The 23,190-nt window shown below is 35.1% G+C and overlaps 1 protein-coding gene and 6 non-coding genes across 17 annotated transcripts; all 7 read right to left on the bottom strand.

Moving 5' to 3' along the window:
• Positions 1 to 650: 650 nt before the first annotated feature.
• LOC18422018 (KH domain-containing protein At4g18375) lies at positions 651 to 17,988 on the bottom strand. Of its 11 annotated transcripts, none has more exons than XR_016055096.1 (8): positions 17,812 to 17,988; positions 15,585 to 16,203; positions 14,950 to 15,360; positions 14,597 to 14,854; positions 14,156 to 14,398; positions 13,585 to 13,646; positions 10,426 to 10,543; positions 1,656 to 1,962 (listed from the first exon to the last, which is right to left on the bottom strand). XR_016055096.1 is itself a non-coding variant. In XM_011624090.3 (8 exons), exons 2-7 carry the CDS (start codon positions 16,176 to 16,178, stop codon positions 13,050 to 13,052), a joined length of 1,617 nt encoding a protein of 538 aa, XP_011622392.1. In that variant the 5' UTR covers positions 16,179 to 16,203; positions 17,812 to 17,988; the 3' UTR covers positions 12,517 to 12,855; positions 13,025 to 13,049. The 11 variants fall into 11 exon arrangements, 8 of the variants coding, with proteins under 8 accessions (XP_020520832.1, XP_020520837.1, XP_011622398.1 ...); XR_016055097.1 differs by having other exon boundaries at positions 17,789 to 17,988; XR_016055095.1 differs by lacking the exon at positions 1,656 to 1,962 and adding an exon at positions 10,053 to 10,307.
• On the bottom strand, positions 4,211 to 4,298 carry LOC148782648 (small nucleolar RNA R44/J54/Z268 family). Its single transcript, XR_016055156.1, has one exon. It is a non-coding gene; the product is annotated as a small nucleolar RNA R44/J54/Z268 family (small nucleolar RNA).
• LOC148782649 (small nucleolar RNA R44/J54/Z268 family) lies at positions 4,444 to 4,529 on the bottom strand. Its single transcript, XR_016055154.1, has one exon. It is a non-coding gene; the product is annotated as a small nucleolar RNA R44/J54/Z268 family (small nucleolar RNA).
• Positions 4,908 to 4,993, bottom strand: LOC148782650 (small nucleolar RNA R44/J54/Z268 family). Its single transcript, XR_016055155.1, has one exon. It is a non-coding gene; the product is annotated as a small nucleolar RNA R44/J54/Z268 family (small nucleolar RNA).
• LOC148782651 (small nucleolar RNA R44/J54/Z268 family) lies at positions 5,191 to 5,276 on the bottom strand. Its single transcript, XR_016055157.1, has one exon. It is a non-coding gene; the product is annotated as a small nucleolar RNA R44/J54/Z268 family (small nucleolar RNA).
• On the bottom strand, positions 8,792 to 8,875 carry LOC148782652 (small nucleolar RNA R44/J54/Z268 family). Its single transcript, XR_016055158.1, has one exon. It is a non-coding gene; the product is annotated as a small nucleolar RNA R44/J54/Z268 family (small nucleolar RNA).
• LOC148782653 (small nucleolar RNA Z267) lies at positions 11,354 to 11,423 on the bottom strand. The gene has a single exon (XR_016055196.1). It is a non-coding gene; the product is annotated as a small nucleolar RNA Z267 (small nucleolar RNA).
• Positions 17,989 to 23,190: the final 5,202 nt, after the last annotated feature.

Genomic DNA, 23,190 nt, shown 5'->3' on the forward strand with positions numbered 1-23,190 from the left:
TCTTTTTAACTGGGGATAAACCAATATGTAATCATTAAATCATGAGCTGAATACATTCACTGGTTAATGAACAAACTGCGAAAACGATATTTTACAAGTACTTAATTAACAAACTACGAAAAAGGGATTTTACAAGTACCCGAATTTGCACACCCACGATTAGCTAAGGAAGTTCCAGACTAGGTCACCTCACTCAAAATAACTCACTCAAAATAAAGAACAAAAATTAAAGAAATAACATACCCAAGTATTGATCCACAACCCAGTTTTGCAAAAGAACGGCCCCAAACGACCAATTAGAGAATCTTTATTTAAAAAACCGCACGTAAGGTCCCAAACGATCAATTGGCATGGTATCTTACGAAGATTTTCGGACCAATCTCAAGATCAAGACCATACATGATCTTGCATTTTATCTCCCAGGATATTTACCTGCTCTCATACAAAGGACGCAAGAGTTGGCCGCATTTGCACAAAAACATGAATACGTTTTGAAAACTGAAAATATTATTGAAACCTTTCCCCAAGAGAAAAGTTTATATAGATCTAGGCTCTATGAAAAATCAAATTAGAGCTCAAAATCAAGAATTTTACTAGAAGAGGTTGTTTTAATACAAGATCCTAAAATTGATCATCTCGACATCAAGGTGTATGAACATAAGAAAAAAATAGATTACAAATTTTAAAAATTGTATATCTTGTAACACATTTTTGGGCTGACTGTTCATAAATCCACCCAATTTACACCATCTTTTAAGCATTTAATTTTATAAGTAAATACAAAAATATATTTTAAGGCTATCGCAAAGATTTTCAAAATTCAAACCACATTTCTCATACTTATTGAAGGTGAGCTCCAATTTGACAACTTAGAGCCTTGGCCATATACAGACCGCACACTTCCACCGGGATAAAAGTAGTTGTATAAACAGTAGTCTCAACCTCCACAAAGTGCCCTCGTGAATTGCAAAATCTACGAGCAGTCATAAAAAAGTTACGATGGCAGCATCAATCACCAAGTGTTGGAGTCTGATTCACCTGGTTAGACTTGGAACGAACACTGAGTGGGCTTGGGATGCAGTTACGAAAATTTTACAAAAAGTGAAATTCTTGGGAAATTAAAGGTTTCTAGATAACAGTATCCCCAGCCTCCCAACCCAAAGTGGTTCAGAGTCAGAATGCCATGCTTCACGCCTCGGCCAAAGGTGTGCTACTGACAGGTGACGGGAAATTAGTTATAAGCTTGAACGAAGAAATGACACCCCATGCATCCTTAAAAGTGTCATCTTGGAACATATATTCTCAACCCCGGCCATACATGTCTAAATTGGAGATTTCAGACTCAGAAACAATGGCAAGTATACAAGAACCCCAGAACAAATATAAAAAAAAAAAAAACCTAACACGGATATTCGGATGCTCCATCAAGAAATACAAGATTCCCGCAACACGTGGCACAATAAAACACCTCCAAAAAATTAATTGATGAGATATATAAAAAAATAGATAACTTCTAAAAAATACAAATAATAATCCTTTTAAAAACAATTGGCAGTATTAGTTTCAAATGTTTTTTAAAAAAATTGGCAGTGCTAGTATCAAAGCACTATTAATCAAAGATTAAAAGGAAAATCACACAGTCCGAGACCAAAGTCTCAGTTAAAACAGTACCGCCAAAACCTCCGTTGGCATGGAAATCTGCTAATACATTGGCCTCACGGAAGATGCGCACCAAAAAACAAGAGGCTAAACAAGTCCCAAATTTGTAACAAAATACCCAAGGTGATTTTTACTCCATATTGCGTCACTTTATGACCTTCACCGAATCGCCTTCCAAAAGACCCTAAATTTCTTATGACCTTCAACGAATCGCCTTCCAAAAGACCCTAAATTTCTTACCATGAAAATTTTTAAACCATTGTAAAGAGCCGGTGCCCAATTTGCAGTTCTCTCCCAGGAGGCCTGCATAACAAATACAACAAATCTATTCGAATCCCTTACCTAACAGGAGATCTGCATAAGAAAATACAACAAATCTATTCCAATCCCACACCACTCCTCTATAACGACCCGAGCTTCTTAACTAGCTACCATCATAATTAAGTTTAAAAACCCCCATCAAAAAGGGTTCTCTAACTTTCTCCTAGTCACAACTGTAGAAATGCAACATCCACCCAATTAAAACAATTTTCCAACAAAAAAACCAAAACACCCTGAAACCGAAAAGCTAAGTGTATACCAAAGTACCAAAAAAAATCTATTGAACTGTAAGATTGGTCAGCAGAATACATGCAGGCACCAAATTTAAAATCCAATGCTCAAGATTAATTACGACACACCCGTTCCAAAGGATAAATGACCAAACATAGTCCCAACAAACAAAAACATGAGAAATCAAATAAAGACATTGAATAGATAAACGAAAAGAGTTTATTCTTAATAAAGCTTGCAAGAAAATTCCAGACACAAATTCAGACGAGAAAAACACTTAAATTTGATAAGTTCACCAAAAATGGTAGACACCAAACAGGTTTAACAAAATCATTACAGGGCCTCAATGATTTCGTTTGAATCTCAAGCCTTCATACACCTTAGACGTTTTACTTACATTGACACATTTTGGAGCCCAATGCCCAATGGGCTACAACAAAAAGTGCCTTCAAATCTCCATTCTTAAAGATCAATCATCAGGCTATCAAAAAAGAATATAATAAAAATACAACTCGAATCATGTAGTAAGAAAATTGCAAAAATGGTTAGTCAGAGCACAACAATTCGAAATACAGTATAATTGTCTACAATCATGACTCCTGAAAATTTATGACAAGAAAATCAAGACTTTTGGCTAATTCTCACCCCCGCATATCAAACCCTGATCATTCACATGGCTGTCATTTGGAGCACAACGCATGTTAGGTTACACAAAAAAGTACAAGACATCTACATAAATTTCTTTAACATAAGCTTGCAAGATAACTTGAAAAACACACATTAAGGAAAACTACTAAAATCTGGTGTGTAAGAACAATGTCAGTACCTAAAAAACCTAAAAGAAATGCCAAGAACTTCAGTTCAATCTCCAGACGTCATAAACCCTAAACCTTTCTTTACATGAACCCTTTTTGGGCCCCAATGCAAGAACTAGGTTAAGGGGCCCTCAAACTGTTATTTTAATCAGCAGGCTAGCTAAAAAATAACGATTCATCTTCCATTCTTATGAGGTTGCAATTTGATATTCAATTGAAAAACATAAAACATAGAAGGTAAGGAAAACAAAACGACCCAAAAATTCAGACCACGACAAAACCTAAAGAAAACTGCAACAACGGAAAAACAAAATAAATGGCCAAAAAAAAGCCTCAGATAAAGAATAATAATTAGAAATAGACACTACCAAGAACCACGCTAGATAAATATAGACCTAAGATCATTTGAAATTAGCCCTTCTACAACGGATTATTACATACCAGAGTAAGTGAAACAGTATGCATTTAAATAAGGAAAAAGTTAATATAAAGATGGAACCTAAAAATAGGACACCTAAAAAACCATCGGAAAAGGTCGTTTTAATTTTAAAAACCCCTCTAATTGATCCTCTCAACATCGAGATGTGAGTACAAAAAAAAGATTTCGAGTCCCAAAAATAATGCATCTCGCAACACATTATCTACACCATTCATTTTCAAGATTGTCAAATATTTTTACAGAAAATCTACATGATTTTAACCTTTCTTTTAATTTAAAATTTTTTAGTTAGAGATAAAAATAGATTTCCAGAGTCTTATGAATTTTTTACAACAAAATTACATGTTACGATAAAATTTGGAGTGCCCTAATTGGATTGATAACGGTTGCAACCTTGTTCAAACCACACCCGTTAAATAAATAGGATATACCCAAATGGAAAGTGGTAAAATTATTGTTGCACTTTATCATAAAGTTAATGAAACTAAATGCCTTCAAACAGACGAGCCATCACAGATAAAGGTTAACAAAGACCCAGACAAAAAAAAACAAAACGATGAAATGACTGTTACAAAAACCCATTTTTCTCACTTAATAAGGGTGGAACAAAAGTTCAAATCGGTTTCTAAATTACTGCAGTTTTTCAGAAAACCACGTTTGTTAGAGTTCAATTTACATACATATCGATAACCAAATAGAACTGATTTTAAGAAACGACGACAATATACTTTAGTAGATGGAAAATTACGCATCAGAGAGATTCCCAAGACAAATCACAACATATGCCCCAAGGGATTTCTGATGTCCCTGTCTATCTTCACATCACATGCATGATACATTCCTCACTAGCCAAAACTCCAACAATAATCACAAAAAAAAGATACCCTAAAATTGCTAAGGACCCAAAACTTAGAGATAAAGGGTTAATATCAATATCAAAGTGATTTTAAAAAAAGGCGACAATAGTAAAGGGAACATTATGCATCAGAGAGATTCCCAAGACAAATCATCACATTCCACAAGGGATTTCTGATGTCCCTGTCTATCTTCACATCACATGCATAACACACCTCACTAGCCAAAACACCTACAAATGCAAAATACCAGGCCCCAATAATTAAAAAGAGTAAATTACTTCAAACACAAAAATAAGCACCCACATGCGAATAAAAACACAAAAGAGCCCACCATTTTCCTTGTGCAGTAAAAATTGAAAATCAGGAACACTAACAACTTTGGTTAACAAAAACACAAAATGTTTTTACGAGACAAAAAATACTCAGTGCATTAATTTACAAACATGTAGAGTGTAAGAAACCAGAAAGACATGTCTTAGAAGCATGGAATAAGAAGGAATGAGACACTATGAATCACAGAGAAAAGAAACGCAGCCATATGAAAATCTAACAAGATATATAAGACGAGCATTCCACAACGAGTAGTATGCATCAGAGAGATTCCCAAAGACGAGTCACCATACCCTGGAAGGACTTCTGATCTCCCTGTCTATCTTGACATCATATGCAAAGAAAATGAGCCTAAAATATATGGTAGTCAAAAGCTCGAAAAGTAAAAAATAAGGATTCAGGCATTCACCTTTATAAATGCCACTGAACCTAAAGACTCAAAAGAATGAGATAATAAAGATTCAGAGAATATCTTTTATAAAATACACCATGGCAACATCAAACAATTTATATAAAACATGCACTGCACAACGAGTACTATGCATCAGAGAGATTCCCAAAGACGAGTCACCATACCCTGGAAAGACTTCTGATGTCACGGTCTATCTTTACATCATATGCATATAAAAGGAGCCTAAAAATATAATAGTCAAAAGCCTCAAAAGAAAGAGATAATAAAGATTCAGAGTCTCCTTTATGAATACCTCTGAATTTCAAAAACGACAACCTATACGCAAGTAATAATAACAACAAACTAAAGGGGGAGAGTTTACAGACCATAGACAGTGAACCATAAAAGAACAAAATTAAACATAAAATGGCTGATGGAGTAAAAATCTAGCAGAAGCTAGGCTTCAGAACAAATGATAAAAAGCATGTCCCCAATTAATCTTCAGAAAAAACGTGCAAATACAACATCATTGGCACAATCCAATCTCCCTTACAGTAAATTCATCCCTAGAAATGAAATAACGCCCTCTTTGACTACTAGAAAATTAATTTCCTGATATTCTACTTCGGAAATGGGGCATATCCAATGATTGACACCCAAATTTGAAAATAAACCTCCTCCACCCTCAACCATCTCACACTCAACGGAATTTCCAGTAAGGTTTTTCCAGAGAGCATCGGAAAGGGAACGAAATTCATAGGCAAGAGACAATTGACGCTATAGAAAATTTATTACCAGATAGAAAGATTTCCACTTATATAGTTGGACGATAATTTCCCCAATAATGAGTTAAAAACAGAGACCAAATGAACCTCTCCCCGCAATTTGTGTATCAATCACAAAAAATCGCTGGATATGCCACACTTCCAGGGAAAGAAAACCAAGGGAAAACATTTCAGTAACCGAGTGGGATGGAATGAAAAGACAAGTAAACATAAAAGAATATCACAGATTATAAGTTAGCTTGCAATATATCTATAACCAGCCCAGGCAAGGTATAAGTGAAAAAAAATATAAGAGACGGACAAAGACAGCAAAGGAAACCCCAAAGCAACAAAAAACAACGAATTAAATCTGCCCCAAAAGAAACTGCCAATATGGAAAAAAAATGCGGTTTGTATAGAGCCGAGGTTCCAAACAATCAAAGCAAAGCGCACCTTCAAATAGCGTTGAGAAATGTGATTACAATACTAGAAATCTTGGTGATAGCCTTAACATATATTTTCATCTTTAATTATAACATCTAAAGCTTCAAAAATAGTGTAGATCGAACAGATCTATGAAAACTTGAAAATCTTGAAAATTGACAGTCCAAAATTGTATTTCAAGACGCACTATTCCCAAATCTTGCAAATCCAGTTTTTTTTCATGTCCATGCCCCATGATGTCGAGATGATCAATTTGAAAATATTTGGACATCAAAAAAACCACTTCTAATGAAATTTTTGTGGTAGGCTATAACTAAATTGTTAGGAGCCTTGGCTATATATATACCTTTTCCATTAGTAAATACTACTAAAATAACTTAATTATCCATTCTGATAAACACATAGAATACAATAATTGGTGATAGAAAAAGATAGCCTCAGAGGTAGTGACAAACAATGAATCATCATTTGTTCATCTGATAATACGTGCATGTAAACATCATGGGCTAGCAAAAAATTGGAATATTGATAACAAGATGGAAAATATGCCACAAGAAAAAAATGAAAAGCATCACGACCTAAGATTTTTTTTTCTCAAAAACATCAAAAACAACCAAGAAAAAAAATGATCCCAAAATTTCCATTCTTTTCAAGCTAGACGCCTCAGGGAAGAATATGGCCAAATGAATACAGTGCAATGGGAGAGTCTCACACAGACAAGAAAAAATCAGTCACATTTTGATTCAAATAAAACACATCGGCAAACATATATTACTCGAATAATTTTCTATCTTCCTCCTCACGTAATTTTTTCCATTCCCAGAATTTTCTTACAAAAAAAAATTATAGTATAAAAAGTAATGCAAATTTCTCCAAAAGCCATTAGACTTCAGATCCAACAAACCAAGATTTAACAGAGCAGACAACCAAAGCATATACAACAAGAAAAAGAACAAACAAAATCACTTCATAAAAAATACGGAAAATAAAAATTCAAAAGAGTGACATGCAAGATAAGGTAAAAGCCAAAAGATTCCATTCTCTGACAGGATCACATTACTCCAATGGGCAAACCTGCAGGAACATATTTTCAAGACCCCAAATTTTGGTGATATAGGCAACTTCATAAAAAAAGGAACCAAAAAATAAAACACTCTTTCTTCCAAATCAGCCTGAATAAACGACCAAGTATCTTACAGCAACTATGGGAATTTTCAGGGTCAGATGAAAATAAACGTCTGATGGCTCTAAAGTGTATCCCAAATTCCAGATCATGGAAGTCATCCTAGATAGGCCACTTGACCCCAGCAAATAAGTGTAGACTGTACACTAAAGGGAGTACTCAACATAAAGTCCAAGTAAATTGATAGTAGAACGATTCATCGTTTCCTAACACACGAAATATAAAAATACAAGTGAATGGATGGACATTTCAAGGAGTACCATCGAACCAAAAGATGAACATCAGGATACAAGCGACAACACAAAAATTTCAACTAGTATTGACCTCATCAAATCAGCAACTTAACATCTCAACGCATATCCCTCCGCAACGACTAAAACAGTAAAACTAAGAGGTAGTCACAAAAACGAACCATCATCATCCCTCTGACATATCATGCATATGATTATCAATGGCCAAATGAAGTCTTGATTCCATCGAAAGAGGTTACTGAGTAGTCAAATAAATTGAAAAAGAAAACCGTTTCACATTTAGAAAATTTGAAAAAATATTGGAACATCATGTTCTAAACAAGAAAAAGTTGCAACAAATGAACATGTAAGCAAAGGAGACAAACATAGAACAAAAATCGTTAATCAAGCAAAGGCGAAATATGAAAAAATACCAGCAAAAAAATAGGGGACAAAAATAAAACATAATTACAAAGCACAAATCTGCTTTACTGGTAATAAAACATATTTCGAAACTTTTTTGGTGTCTTGGTTATACCAATATTCAATACAACCAAGACATCAAATCAGCAACTTAACATCTCAACGCATATCCCTCCGCAACGACTAAAACAGTCAAACTAAGAGGTAGTGACTAAAACGAACCATCATCATCCCTCTGACATATCGTGCATATGATTATCAATGGCCAAATGAAGTCTTGATTTCATCGAAAGAGGTTACTGAGTAGTCAAATAAATTGATATAGAAAACCATTTTACATTTAGAAAATTTGAAAAAATATTGGAACATCATGTTCTAAACAAGAAAAAGTTGCAACAAATGAACATGTAAGCAAAGGAGACAAACATAGAACAAAAATCGTTAATCAAGCAAAGGCGAAATATGAAAAAATTCCAGCCAAAAATAGGGGAAAAAAATAAAACATAATTACAAAGCACAAATCTGCTCTACTGGTAATAAAACATACAAAGTGAAACAATAACCCCCATCCCAGCAAAAAAATAAAAATGAAAAATGAAGACCACAGATCAAAACATACGGCAAATCCATTGAACAATCTTTGGATCTCAAAATTTTTAACATACCAATATTCAATGCAACCAAGAGACAAAAAAGTATTGAAATATGCATCAGAGAGATTCCCAAAAAATGTCATCATCCTCTACAGGATTGTCGATGTCCCTGTCTAGATAATCGTCATATGCATCATTGAAACCAAATAAAATGGTGAAGCACGAAAGAATCTAGCAAAAAACAGAATCCAGAAAAATGTACCTACATCAGACCCACACAGCAAAACCCAAATAAGAGGTAAAGGAAAAACTCTAAAAGATGAAATTATGCCCTTTTCAAGAATCAAAGTCCAAAATATAAGTACAAGAACCACCCTAAGCCACATTCTGTCGGGGTGCCGGTTGCCACAACAGGACGACAAGAGCAATTCTCAACACCACACAAATTAGTATTCAAAGAAAGACAATATAATTCTAAGTGCGTTGACACGACTCCATAGAATTTGGTCGGGCACAATGCAAACCTCTACAGTTTTAGGACAAGTTGATTGTAAAACATGCCACACATACCGCTGACAATAGGACAAATCTACCGTAAAACACACCACAGATGCCCGTGCAAACATGAGGAGACAAAGAGACAGACACACACAACACCCCCCCCCCCCAAAAAGACACAAAAGAGCAGTTAGTTCATTTATAAAACCAAAATTAAGAAAAAATGGAAAGAACAATAAATGTATGATCAAATATACAGGAATTTCCATGTGACAAGACTCCCATATACTCACATTTACAAAAGCTATCTTTATAACATACTAAAAAAGTTCTAGAGAGTCTCTCATAACTCCAGAATTTACAAAGAAAAGCAGGAACGTTTAAAAATTGCGACAATCACCAGATTTACAAATCACAGATAATGCAGCAGTAGCCCTAAACAACTTTAAGATATGAAAGTCCGTTTAAAATTTTCAAGAACAAAGAATCAACATAAAGAAACGAAAGCATGATAATAGGAAGTTACAAAAAGCAAACACCAATGCCAAATAACACATTTTTAGTTTATGCAATGGAAATCATAAAGTACATAGATCGATAAGTGCACTCTAATTCAAAGAAAGCAAATTAAATCGAGAATGAGTAAATTAAAGCAAGGAGATAGAATGAAACGTACCTTGTATTTTAAAAAATGCAACAAACAAAATATCTAAAGGTTGACAAAGCAACTAAAATCAGTATATCATCAATTCGGAAAGTGCATAGGAACTCCAGGAAGCCCCATCATCTAGGAGTGTTGATGTCCGTATCCACTATACCATCACTAAACTCAAAATAACACTCAACGGGATAAAAATGTAACTAAACAATAGAATACCCAAACAAATACCAACAGAATAATATTACCAGATAATACCAACAGACAACCAACTGCTCGGATTTAAGGTAGCAACGGCTAATGCGCATCCATTTTCTTGCAACAAGCAATGGCTAGCATGAAAGCCGTTGTGCTATGGCGAATCTGTTTTCTTGCTTGTCTTCGCTATAAAGCTAACAAGCAACAGCTAGCACAAAAGCCATTGCGCTAATCATATGTTTTCTTGCTTTTCTGCCACAACTATATATAAACCTATCAGAGCGCATAGAAGCAAACAGAAAATAAATATCCAAAGCAACAGTGTAATAAGATTAGAATCCGCCGAATTCCAACTAACCCATAGCATGTCATACCAGGATTTCAAACTTACAGAACATCTGAGAGCTATTTGCAGAGAGATATCCGGGAAGACAAATAAAAAAAGATATTCTGAAGATCATCACCCTGAAAAGCATTGCTGATCTCATGCTCTCAAATCATGAGAATACCTAAAGAGTCATAGGAAAAAAAACAAGAAACTACTTAAAGCCCAAACCAATTGACAAAAGGAATAGCGCAATCTAAACTTCAAAACACTCAACGTGAGGTGCCTCAGACAAATTCCCCATTGGAAAATACACTCAAAGTAAATATAAAACCATAAGAGGCATACCACAAAAGAAAATATAATAATGCAAATAAACACAAAACATAAAACAAATAAATGAGAGCGCTTCTAATGAGTAAAATGCTAATCCTAGTACCAGTACTAATATGGGTTTACTTTGGAAACTGCACCTCTCAACCTATCCCATTGTGACAGCAAATAAAACCCACAAAAAATAGGAATCCGTATACACAAACACATCAACAAAATCAGGTTTTTCCCCAAAGCAAATGACGATTTCTAATCCTCTTCAGGGTTTGAAAGGTAAAGAATGTCCATCCAAATAGCAGACTAGCCCAAGCATTTGACCTATTTCAACACTAAAATAGGTCAGGATACAAAAGCCTAGCTCCAATAAATTGATCCTACCAATCAGAGACTAAGTATTGCATGCATGATTCATAAAGTGGGAATACAAACATTAATGCCAATCACACAAGCATCAAAGCCCAAAGAACACACCCACAAAACTGAGAGAGAATGAATGCTTTTATCAACATTTTTTTTTTTTTTTTAAATGTTAACTGAACCATTGCAATACATTCGAGTAAAAACCAGATGCAAAATACTCAAGAGACAGACACAGAGAAAAAAAAAATAGGAGAAAAAAATTAAAACACCCAAATCAAGTTAAAAACCACTTGCATCATTGAACGTGCCTCAGATAACTTCTATTTCATAGCTAAGACTCAAAGTATATTTAAACCCATCATAGGCACTGCATGAGGAAATCCCAAGGATCCAGGAACAGTGAGAAAGAAACAAAACAGCACCAAAAAAGAAGAAATGAAGCAAAGTAAAGCACAACTTGCATCAAAGTGCCTCAGATAAATTCTATTTCATAGTTGAAGTATATTTAAAACCATCATACGATGTTTGAGTAAAATCATAACGAAATTTGTTAGATATATAAGGAAAATCCTAAGTAAATATACTATAAACAGAAAAAGAAAATTGCAATCTGACCCAATCAAGATGTGAAGGTAAATAAAAGAACAAACAATTGAATGATCTATTGACCCAAAAGAACAAAAAAAAACAAATCTCAGACAAACGAAAAGGAAGTTGAGAATAGAAACAATTGGAACAGAGCAGCACAGTCAACAATGACAATCCAAAATATCATCTCTTCTAGAAGAGTACCACCATCATATATAGCATTTTGTCAAAACTAATTATTCAACAGCTTTTTCTACAGTATTTGGTGAACAAATCACATCCTGGACAAAAAAAATTAAAATTACTTCAACAGATTATTGCAAGAATTAAAATGTACATAATGATAACAACACAACCCAGAATCCCAACTTCTTTCGCAAGAGAAAAGATAAAAGAAAATGATGGTCAAAGCCAAAAAAAAAATGGGGAAATTTATTGATACAACACCAATCAAATATTTATACATCACGATATAGTTCAGCATTCATGATGAACAAGCCCATAATAAGAGCATATCCACAACCCCTACCTTTTTTTCACTTCAATCATGTTACCAAATTTTAGAAACTTCCTATAACTGGCTTCTCTAAAAGAACAACAGAAGACAATTCTGTACTCATATTGTCTAGACTTTAGAATTACCATCAATTTAGTGACATGGCCAATAAAGAAGGAAACCCCATAAATTCTATAAGACATCAAGATAAGGATAACTAACAATTTGCAGAAATTTGCAGGTATGGTACCGAAAAATAGACCTTCTCGACTATGATGAAATTACCTATTTATCAGACAAAAACAAACCAAAACCCATGGCATTACAAAAATGAACCAAACAAAAAATTCAGCAAATCAAATTTTCACATCAAACACAAATTAAAAAACTTTGGCAATGCCATAAAAAAAAGAAATGGGCAATTCTCTGTTCTCGCAAAATACCAAAGAAACTGTATTTGTCATAGTCTCCATATAACACGGGGTCTTAAGAAGAAAGGCCCTTGGGTACATAAATAAATAAAGCCTGGTGGGAAGTAAATGGCGATGGGTAATCAAACAACAGTTCAACATCGCCAAATGGTATCACACCACACTAAAAATATTCTTCTGGGGAAGGGCCAAAAGTTTCCAAAACCCTGTTCATCAGAGATCTTCAGGTTTAGGCTTTGAGGCTTCATCAAAGGGCAGTAAGCAGGCTCCAGGCATCATGGTTCTTGGCTGTTTGGATAGGAAGGTAAAGGCAAACAGGTAAATCAGATATCTAAATATAGGTGGGCTGACTAGGTAGTAAAAATTGTAACATAAAAGATGCGGAAGGACTAATACTAATGGATGGAAATATAAATCTTAATTTAAAGGTACAGACGAAAGTGACACAATAATCTACCTGCGGGGCTAGGCACACAGCCATCCTAATAACCGTGATGTTTCCCATGAGAAACAGAGTTTTGACTAGTTAACCTGCTAAAAGCAACTACATATCAGGCAAGGTAAATATACATGTGCAAAGGTCCCACATCAGCGGGTGCAAGAAACCACATATCAGGTAAGGTAAGTCTGTGCATATGTCCCACATCAGCAGCCAAGAGTAACAAGGTGGTCAAGTGTTTGACAATAGAAGGGATTGAAAAGATACGAAATTGGACTCCAGAAAACAATAAAGACGAACAAGAAAAAAACAATGGGACAAAAGAGAGGACCCAAGCCCACTTACATCCTAACCAAAAAAAAATACCCAACTCGCACTTTACAAATTATGGATGTAACAAACATCAATAAGCAATCTCAAACACCAATAACCCACTTAAAAGAATTTTGGGAGAGAACAAAAAGAGGCAAATAATAGAAAAAAGTGTTGAACCCAACAAATACCTCAGACTGAATAAAAAAATTAAAGAACCTTTAGAGAAATTCATACAACAAACAAAAACAAGAAATCACACTTACCCACTACCAGAACGCCCTGATGTGTAGCCTCCATATGATCCATAACCACCACTACTTCCACTCTGACATTACAATATAAGGTTAGAGAAATATCAAAAAATTTGAAGGAATGGGGAACCAAATAACAACCCAAAGGAGTAACAAAAATGAATATCAAACACATCAAATTTTACACAGGAAAAGGTTTAAACAAGTGGTAAAGCAGTGCATAAACATTAATTCTGCATTCCAGTTGCCAAAGAACCAAGAGCTAAATCCCGAAAGTTTTGTTTGGAGCTCTAAAACATACAACCCATTTACAGAATCTTGAAAATACCACAAAAATACACTAGTGTCAAAAGAAGTGAAGAATATATGTAAAATACACATTCTGCATTCCACATGTCAAAAGAAGTGAAGAATGTATGTCAAAGTGAGAAGAATCCCCATAACAGATTACCCAAAATACCAAGATGCAACAAAAAGAAAGGAGCCATGTGAGTGATATTTTCAGGAATTATTTTCTTCAAGAATATAATCAAAGAAATGCAAACTATAAATTGAAGGAAACCATGCAGTAACTAAAATTTACCTGCCCACTAGCATAATTCCCGTAACTATCAGAAGTAACATCACCAGAGGCACCATATAGTCCTGTTCCTGAATAAGAATAACCCCTCCCACCTGGTTTTGCTGATACATCCGCTGACATCGGAAGGTAAGGAAGAGATGACGGAAACACTGGAAAAGAACCCTCCCTCTCAAAAAAGTTAGCCTTTAATCGTGTTGCCACTTGAATGAGAGCATTCCTAGCAACATCAAGCTCTCCACTGATCTGCATAACACAAGAATATATACAACCATTTCAAAGCTGAAAAAATAAACCTTCACTTTAATCAACAGAAACAGTAACAACTTTGATAACATAACACAGAATACAGGCATAAAAACAAGCATATCAAACACACTAAAACAGATACAGGATACAACCACTAAAACAGATACAGGATACAACCACGCAAGTATGACAAACCTGGACCATTTCATCATCCTCACTGGCAACTTTTGGTAGATTTTCCTTTGAAAATATGCGTATGTTTGCTCTTGTCATCTTCCTCATTTCAGAAATTATGGATCCACCCTTTCCAATAAGGCACCCAATACGCGATGATGGAACAAGTAAGCGAGTAGTAAATGATGGTTCTCCAGATTCCCTTTCAGTCTTCTCACTACACTTCGGTTGTAAACGAACTGCCGCATCAATGGTCGGAGAGAAAGGATCATCAAAATACTGAAACACAAACGGCAATCGGAACTTAAAAACAAACAAAAACAAATGCATTAATTGAAAAAATATCCCAACAAGAACTATGTTAAGCTGCACACCTCCTTTGCGGAAACAGCTATCACACAGTCATCACCTTCCGCATTGTTACTTTCAACCTTGATAAATGCACCAGATTCTTGCCTGATTTGTTTAATGATTACACCCCCCTTGCCAATGACTCCACCAATGTGGCTAGAAGGGCAAACCAAGCGAAGCCCAAATTCTTTCGCGGATGAGTCATCTCTAGCACCAGAATAGAGATGTTGTGAAGGCCCAACTGCCCAATCACCACCAACATCACCTTTATATCCCCCATAGTATGAGGCACCAGAGTTTGGACCAAAGAACTGACCACCAGGTGGAATCATTGGCCCCGAGGAGAGCATTCCTTGAGATCTTGAAGGGTTCTCATGTAGACGAGAAGAAACTTGATATAGAGCTTTCCTAACAACTGAGGCATCCCCTGATATCTGAAACCAAAGAGACAACACAATCGTTGTCAATATGTGAGACAGTGCGGACAAAGGGCCATAAATGGCTAAAGAAGTGCAGTGTGAGCCTGCTTTTTCTACTTTATACTCTTTCAACCAACTATTACAATCATTTTGCTTAAACAATAAGATATTTCAATAAACATAGACTTGAATCAAACATTAGAAGTTCAACAACAGCTTCGATCCTCGTAATGTACAACCTGAAGAAGTTCATCTGACGCCATAGCACAAAGAGGCAGCTGCTCATTCTTCAGAATGCGAATGTGGGCCCCAGTTTCAGATCGCATGTTCTGAATAATCTGTCCTCCTTTCCCAATTATGCACCCAATTTGATCTGCGGGAACAAGTAAACGAGCAGTGACATTCTGGGAATTCGTATCATCACCCTCCTCACCGGGTGTCTCATCAGCAAGAAGGCGGTCATGCACCCGGAATAGTGCATCTTGAGCTGAACACATGAACTCCAAACCACTCTCATCATAAGTTGCTTGGTTTCGCATGCGGGAACTGAAAATGGTCACGATGCGCTCCTCACAACCATGTATGGTTTCACCAATCCTTATTTTAGATTGGCTTTCTGCCCTTAAAGTCTTCACTATTTCTCCACCCTTGCCTATTATACTCCCAATCTTTTTTGCAGGACACAAGTATCGATAGACAGTATCTTCCGGTCCAGGGGCATATTGTTCTCTTTCCTCTCCTGGGTTTCTTCGCTTGCTTCCATTGTCAAAATTCGCCATAGAGTCTGCCTGGGAGTGGGAGCGTTTACTGCTATAGTTTCTGTGACCGGCCATAACACCAAACAAACTAGTGGAGCAACTGAATGACGATTAAATATCAGTCAGATGCAGAGAATTTGTCAATTAATGGAAGGAAGGAATCAGGGTGTTGACAAATTTTAGTAAAATAACATGCACGTGATCTCATAATACAAAGGTCAATTACCTTGGCAACAATGTGGGGGGTTTAGTCACATGGGTAATGTGAGAGATTTAATCATGACGTAGAATGCGCGCATTAAATAATTGATTTTTTTTGCATAAAAAATTAATTAAAAACTGTTGTAAACCAGGAATTTAGCTTAGACAGTCCACTCCCTAAACCTTGTTTAGCAGATGATAAAATTGTTGCTTTAAAAAAGATGGTTATCAAAAATAACTGAAATTGAAGTAACTGAACAATGAATTGGCCTCCATTTCAAGCAAATACCATAATTGCACCATGAAAGGGGATAGGATTATTCCATAAGTTGACATAATTACTGAGACATCGGATTTTCAGTAGCACTACACTTCTTCAGTCCCTTCGACATAATTACTGAGGCATCAGATTTTCAGTAGCACTACACATCTTCCATTCCTCCCTCCAGTCTCCAGTACTGGCAAATGGTATTAGAAAACCCCACTCACTATACCTTTTTTAGCAGATGATGAAATTGTTGCTTTTAAAAAGCTGGTTATCAAAAATAACTGAAATTGAAGTAACTGAACAATGAATTGGCCTCCATTCCAAGCAAATACCATAATTGCACCATGAATGGGGATAGGATTATTCCATAAGTCGACATAATTACTGAGACAGCGGATTTCAGTAGCACAACACATCTTCCCTCCCTTCGAAATAATTACTGTGACATCAGGTTTTCAGTAGCACTACACATCTTCCCTCCCTCCCTACCTACCTCCAGTCTCCAGTACTGGCAAATGGTATTAGAAAACCCTTCAATTGATCATCTCCACTTTGATATGTATGAATATGAAAAAAAATTGAATTTCAAGTAATAATAATGATTCATCTTGTAGCATGTTATCGAGACCGTCAATAATCAAGATATTCAAATGTTCATAGATTTGCTACATCTTATAACGAGATTTTGGGGTGCACCTGGGGTGCACCACCTCATACAGAGCTCTGATTCAAAATCATATGAATTCATCCCCCAACAAGGAGTTGCCAAAACATTTGACTCTTTACTCTCACCCTATATATATATATATATATATATATATATATACACATGTATATACATGTATATACATATACATCTATGGAAAATTACACAATAAGACCATTTATCTTCCGTATAAGCTGGTGTCAAATTAGATGGCTGCATTTATACAATCTATATTGTATCACACAAATCAAATACATAGCATGAAATATGGATCCCGTAAAACACCCCCTTCAAGCATATTTAACCCTCTCGATAACTAAAAAGAAACAAGCTACAACCAGATGACACATGAATCAGGAAACAGGTTAAAAGAATATCCAACGTCCAAATCCTCAATAATCGCCAACTCCACAATATTAAAGGCTCCATTAAAAGCAAAAAATGATAAAAATAATTACTTCTAGGGTTTATACAGCTACAGAGAAGATCAAGATGAAGTTACAGTCATACCAGGTATAAGGTAAACGCCATACCTGGAAGATCTCCAGTAAAATCCTAGATTATCATAAGGCAATAAGAAGATCTTCCACTGAAGTAGAGCCACATAAACCCTAGATAAAACTCCGATACGTATTGGACAATTGAACGAAAACTAATCTCCTGCGGCCATATTAGGGTTAGGGTTTACTCCCACGTCCGGATTTAGGGTTAGGGTTTTTAGCACGAGAGATCAACTCCTTTTATAGAGCGAGAGAGAGTGCGCCTCGCCCTTTTGGACCAACTTGCCATGTCATTCTGATAAATTGCTAAAATATCCCTAGCATTGCAGAGTTAAATGCAATCCTGGCCGTCGATTCCACATGGATGTGTGACCGCATCCTTTCATTTTTCCAATTGTTACCCCTGGGATCGTTAAATTGCGGATTTGTCCCTATCTCTATTTGGGGCATCAACCGTTCGTGATCACAAATTACCGCAGATATTGACCATTGGTGCAAGTGGACACACAATTCTGCGACCAATGTTACCGTTAAATGGGGAGAACCGACGATGGATTGATAAGTACACTTTCTTAATTCGATGTGCAGTTCAATTTGTTTATAGGAAAAAGTTTATATTGAGGTTGGCACCTTCAAACATATAATTAAGGTGTGCCTCTTTCGAAAAATATTATTTTGATGTCAAAAAACGTCTAATTGACATTGAGATACATAGATATGGAGAGAAATATATTTCAAATTTTAAAAATATAATATTTTGCATCATATTATCAGGGCCATCCATTTTCAAAACTTTTATGTGTTAATAGATCAGCTTGATTTTAGTTATTTTTTAGTTTAAATTTTTATAATTAGAGATAAAAATAAATTGTCACACCATCCTAATAATTTTTTATGCCGAATCTGCATCTCATGGAAAATGCTTAGGGGTGCAAGTTAATTTGATTGTTTAAGATTGCAACCTTATGTAAACCACACTATTATCTATATCTATATTATTTGTGTTTGTTTATTTTAAGGCTACGCAAGAGATGTGATTTAGTTCAAGTGGAAGGTTCCAAAAGGGCAAAAGGAATATCCAAAATGACATAGATGGAAATAGTAATAAAAATATGTGGGGTTTTATAATCTTATTGATGATATGCTCTTGATAGAGCAAAACGACAAAACAAGATTTGTGTAGCAAACTCCAAATAGTTAGAATAAAGCACTGATAATGATGATAGTATAAGGCCAATTTTTTTTGTATAATAACGTCACAATCATTTTCAACCATCAAATATAAAATCCGACAACTTAAAGGTTAAAACAAAGTTTGCTTTCTTATGAAATCTTTGAGAAATTTGGAGAATGAAAAAAAACAAGAACGTTGGGAGCATTGGTTCAGCATCCGGGCTATGAAAACTGAGGAAGAGAGATATAGACTATAGCTCGTGAAGTAAGAAATGTTTATACAAGGAGAGAGGTTATGGCTTGAGTTATAGATACATAGAGAATTGGGGTTACAGATGAAAGAGAGAGAGAAAACATGGCATGGAGTATAAGGAGAAAATGGGGCTCAAGCTAGTGATTTAATTAAGGAAAGAGGGTGAAGGGTGTAAAAATGAAATATGAGGAGGTTCCATATTTCCCTTTTTTTTTTGTCCCAAAAAGGGGACAAATACGGGCTCTGGTTTCCCAACAGCCAAACAAGGAAGAGTAACAATAACAAAGAAAACATGATGCTTTTTATCTTGGTTTTTTAGTTGTCAAGTAGGGTTAGAGTGTACCAAATGGTTTGAAAAATTATATTTTGCGCTTTGTGTCCCATCAATCACATCCCCCTCGGATTTCACATAATAGGGTTGATAATGATTATTATTTCCTCATATCAAAAACACATTGTTTTACATATTTATGTAGTATTTCTAGTACCACATTTAACCGCAGTTAGGGGGTGGATAGATATGATAAAAACAACAACAAATGGGACCTTATCCATGGGTAAAAGGTATGGTCATCGCCTTAGAATTTCAAGGGGTTTATTTGTATCTTTTTAGTTTTTAAACAAATCAAAATTTCCTAGTTTTGGGATATAACTATGGTATACCTTTGAAAAACTATGAGATTAATGGATCGAATGAATCGATAGGACTTGCAATATATTTTGTGAGCTAAATTTGAAAACTTGTTCTTAAAATTATTCTATCAGTATTCTCTATCTTTCAAATGTATAGATACTCCATCTCTCATTAAACTCTCCCTAAAATTCGGTTTGGATACTGCGCCTCTCTCCCTCTCTCTCAACCACGCCTCCCCCCTCACTATTGGCATTCCTTGCACTGCATACTATTGAATATACAATCTGACATTTATTTTTCTTCAATACTAAGATAAAGAGATAACACATGTCAATAATAGGAGCGGCCCTTGATTGAGACAAAGTCACCCAGAGATAGATAAATGGTTATGTGAAATTATGTCCCATACAAGAAACTGGTCATCGAACCACTTTCTTACGGACCACCGGTGATGTCGGCTTGCAAGTGCAATCCCTAAAAAAGTTTCAAAAAAATGTTACTGTATAAGAAGGGAAGGGATTTGGAAATTGTTTGAAGGAGATTGTCGATCTAACAAAAAAAAAAAAAACCCAAACAAGATTCAAACGTAAAAAAAAGATACAGGAAATAAAAAAGGAAAGATAATCTCAAGCAAGGCCCACATGCTCGGGATCATGAGTCAGTTGCCGATTCAGGATCAAGTTTGGTGCACCGATTTCTTTTGATTTTTTTAAGTCCATCGAGTGAGATCGACTAATATCATAGTAGAAATTTTGGTATTCAATGGTTTGGGTTTAAGTTCATCTAAAATTGGCCTCTAAGGGTGTACACACAAAATTCTCCTTAAGTGTGGCTTTCTCTCTCTTCAATCCAATTGCCTAGTAGAAACTACATATTTTCCTAAATTTCTAATGTGGGTACTAACCCCAAGTCGGTTCTTGAAAAATATTATTAAAAGTAAACTTATTTCTAAGGGATTGCATATTATAAGGCTATTTATTTTTTATACAAAGACGTCACAATCATTCTTGGCCTTTAGATCTAAAATTTGATGGATTGAAATGTGTCACAATATTCAAGAATTTTTATTTTAGACATTGTGCCTAGTCGATGTCATAACTCCAACCACTTGATTTTACATCTAATGACCACTTGATTTTACATCTAATGGTTAGTAATAGCTATGGTCTCCCAATACCAATAATGAATGTTCTTTTTGTATATATTTCCTATTTCCAAAAAGTGTAATAGTGTCTTCGCGGCTTTTAATCAATCCAACTAGGTTAATGACCACTCAATCCAACTAGTATTTGGGTTGGTGTTCAATCAAGTTCAATGACACTCTTAAAAGATTACGTGCATGAAACAACGATCGAATGTCACTGTTTGGTTATAGTGAGATATGGAGACACTTGATATTCATATAAGAGAATAAAATCGAGATATGGATCTAATATTTGTATGCTTGTCAATTTCAGGGGACTTGGTTGTTCCTTTATTTTTTAGAAATTTTATTTATTAAGTGTATATTTTGTTGGGGGGTTGAAATGAACTTTATTGTGTATCTTGAGTATACGTAATGCTTGTAGTTCCTTAGAATTGGCGTGATTGGCTTTGCTAGATTCTAGATCTCACGGTCATGTATTGATGGGAGGAGTTCTTAATTTGTTATTTATTAACTAGATAAGTAAAAATGAAAAGACGATAGAGTAGGACTTTATGTGAATCTTAGAGTTTATGATTTTGGTAAGAGAATTCAACAATGTAAGAAGTACAAGGATAAGTTAATATTGGCAAGTCCTTAATTTTATTTTTTTCTTATTGTGTTTTATTTATTTTAGTCATGTAATAAACCTTACACAAAAGATAATGATGTGGTGTTTGAATAAATTTAGAGAACAATATTCATGTAAAATTCTCTACACCTATAGAGAGGGATGTGTCTTATTTATAATTATTATGTACTCATCATTGATAGATTCAATCAAAGATGTGATTACAATACATATAAGAAATTTATCACAATATATCATGTTAATCCTTATCATGATCGAAACTTTTAGATCGTTATCATTATCTAGATATATCATGATTCAATCAAAGATGTGATTATCATCATTCTTATTACTCCCCCTCAAACTATTGTGAATGTCAAACATTGACAACTTGTTTGCTATCGAATGATGCTGTGAAGTAGGGAGACATTTTGTAAAAATACCAACAAGTTATTCTATAGTTGCAACATGATCAGGAGTAATATCCACTTTCAACATTTTCTCAAATAAAATGATAATCAAGTTGTTATACGTCATTTTTTATGTACTTGTATCCTGAGACGAATAAGGAGAGAGTCGGTAGTAACTCGGTCCTGCTGGTGCCCAAGACGCCGCAAGACTACAGGAATAATATAGCAATAAGTCTAAAACTGAATGACCTTTGAAGAAGTATCAAAATGACTTCAAATTACATGAGAGGGTATTTTTGGATACCCTAATGGCACCCACAAAACTTTGTGTCGTGTTTTGATGAGTGAGTTTTGATATGATCAGGATGAAACTTGGTTTTCAATTCTAGTTCCTATCATTTTCTTATAGCTATAGCCTCATTTTATAGGTCTCAAAACAGTATTAGACCACCACTTTTGGATTCGAAATGTCGAAAAACCTTAAAGCACCAAATTTCAGCTCAATCGGACCCTCCGAGACCATTTTGGGTCTAACATACCATAAAAATGTGGGTTTTACACGTGAACCAGTTTCCATTTATGGAAATTGTGTTTTCTTATTTCGAGATGATTTTCAAATGCTCATAACTCACTCGTTTTAAGTCCAATTAAGCTTGAATTCGAACATGAGCTAGATCTCGATGACTTGCTCGTTTTGACATATTGAACATATCATGGCGTTGTTGAAAACGAGAGAATTTCTAGAAAGAAGATAGGCTCAAAACATGAAAATTCAGATTTTATATAAAAAAATCCAATTCTTTGAGAGGATATAGCTCAAGATCCTAACTCAAGATCTCGATGTCAGATCATCGCAATTATGGGTCTGTTGCGACCGTGCTTCGAATAGCTATAATTTGATATAGTTTTTTTGTATGATCAGAGGTTGGATGACACGAATTTTGAGGCAAAAAAAGGTATACTTTTTCAGCCGTCAGAATCCCATTTTTCAGTGACGTCCCAAAATTTGAACGTGCTCAAACGAGACCAAAATAGATGAAATTGATCACAAAATGATCGTGATAGTATCTTCTTCAGTTTGTGATCAAAATGAAGGCTTGGAATGTCATAAAACGTGCCAGATTGGTGGTCGAAGAATAACAAGTTTATGGAACTTGGCCAGATTTTGGGCTCTTCCTTAAAAACCGT

Source organism: Amborella trichopoda, chromosome 4, assembly GCF_054954075.1.
Source record: "Amborella trichopoda isolate Santa Cruz 75 chromosome 4, AtrichopodaSantaCruz75HAP2 v2.0, whole genome shotgun sequence".
Lineage (NCBI taxonomy): Eukaryota > Viridiplantae > Streptophyta > Magnoliopsida > Amborellales > Amborellaceae > Amborella > Amborella trichopoda.

Bases quoted from the DNA above. Each gene is read 5' to 3' on its own strand.
- LOC18422018 (XM_020665173.2), bottom strand. From the start codon at position 16,178: ATGGCCGGTCACAGAAACTATAGCAGTAAACGCTCCCACTCCCAGGCA. The intron at 15,361-15,584 runs GTTGTACATTAC...CTTTGGTTTCAG, and splicing joins CGTCAGATGAACTTCTTCAG to ATATCAGGGGATGCCTCAGT. The intron at 13,647-14,155 runs GTAAATTTTAGT...TTGTAATGTCAG, and splicing joins GGAATTATGCTAGTGGGCAG to AGTGGAAGTAGTGGTGGTTA.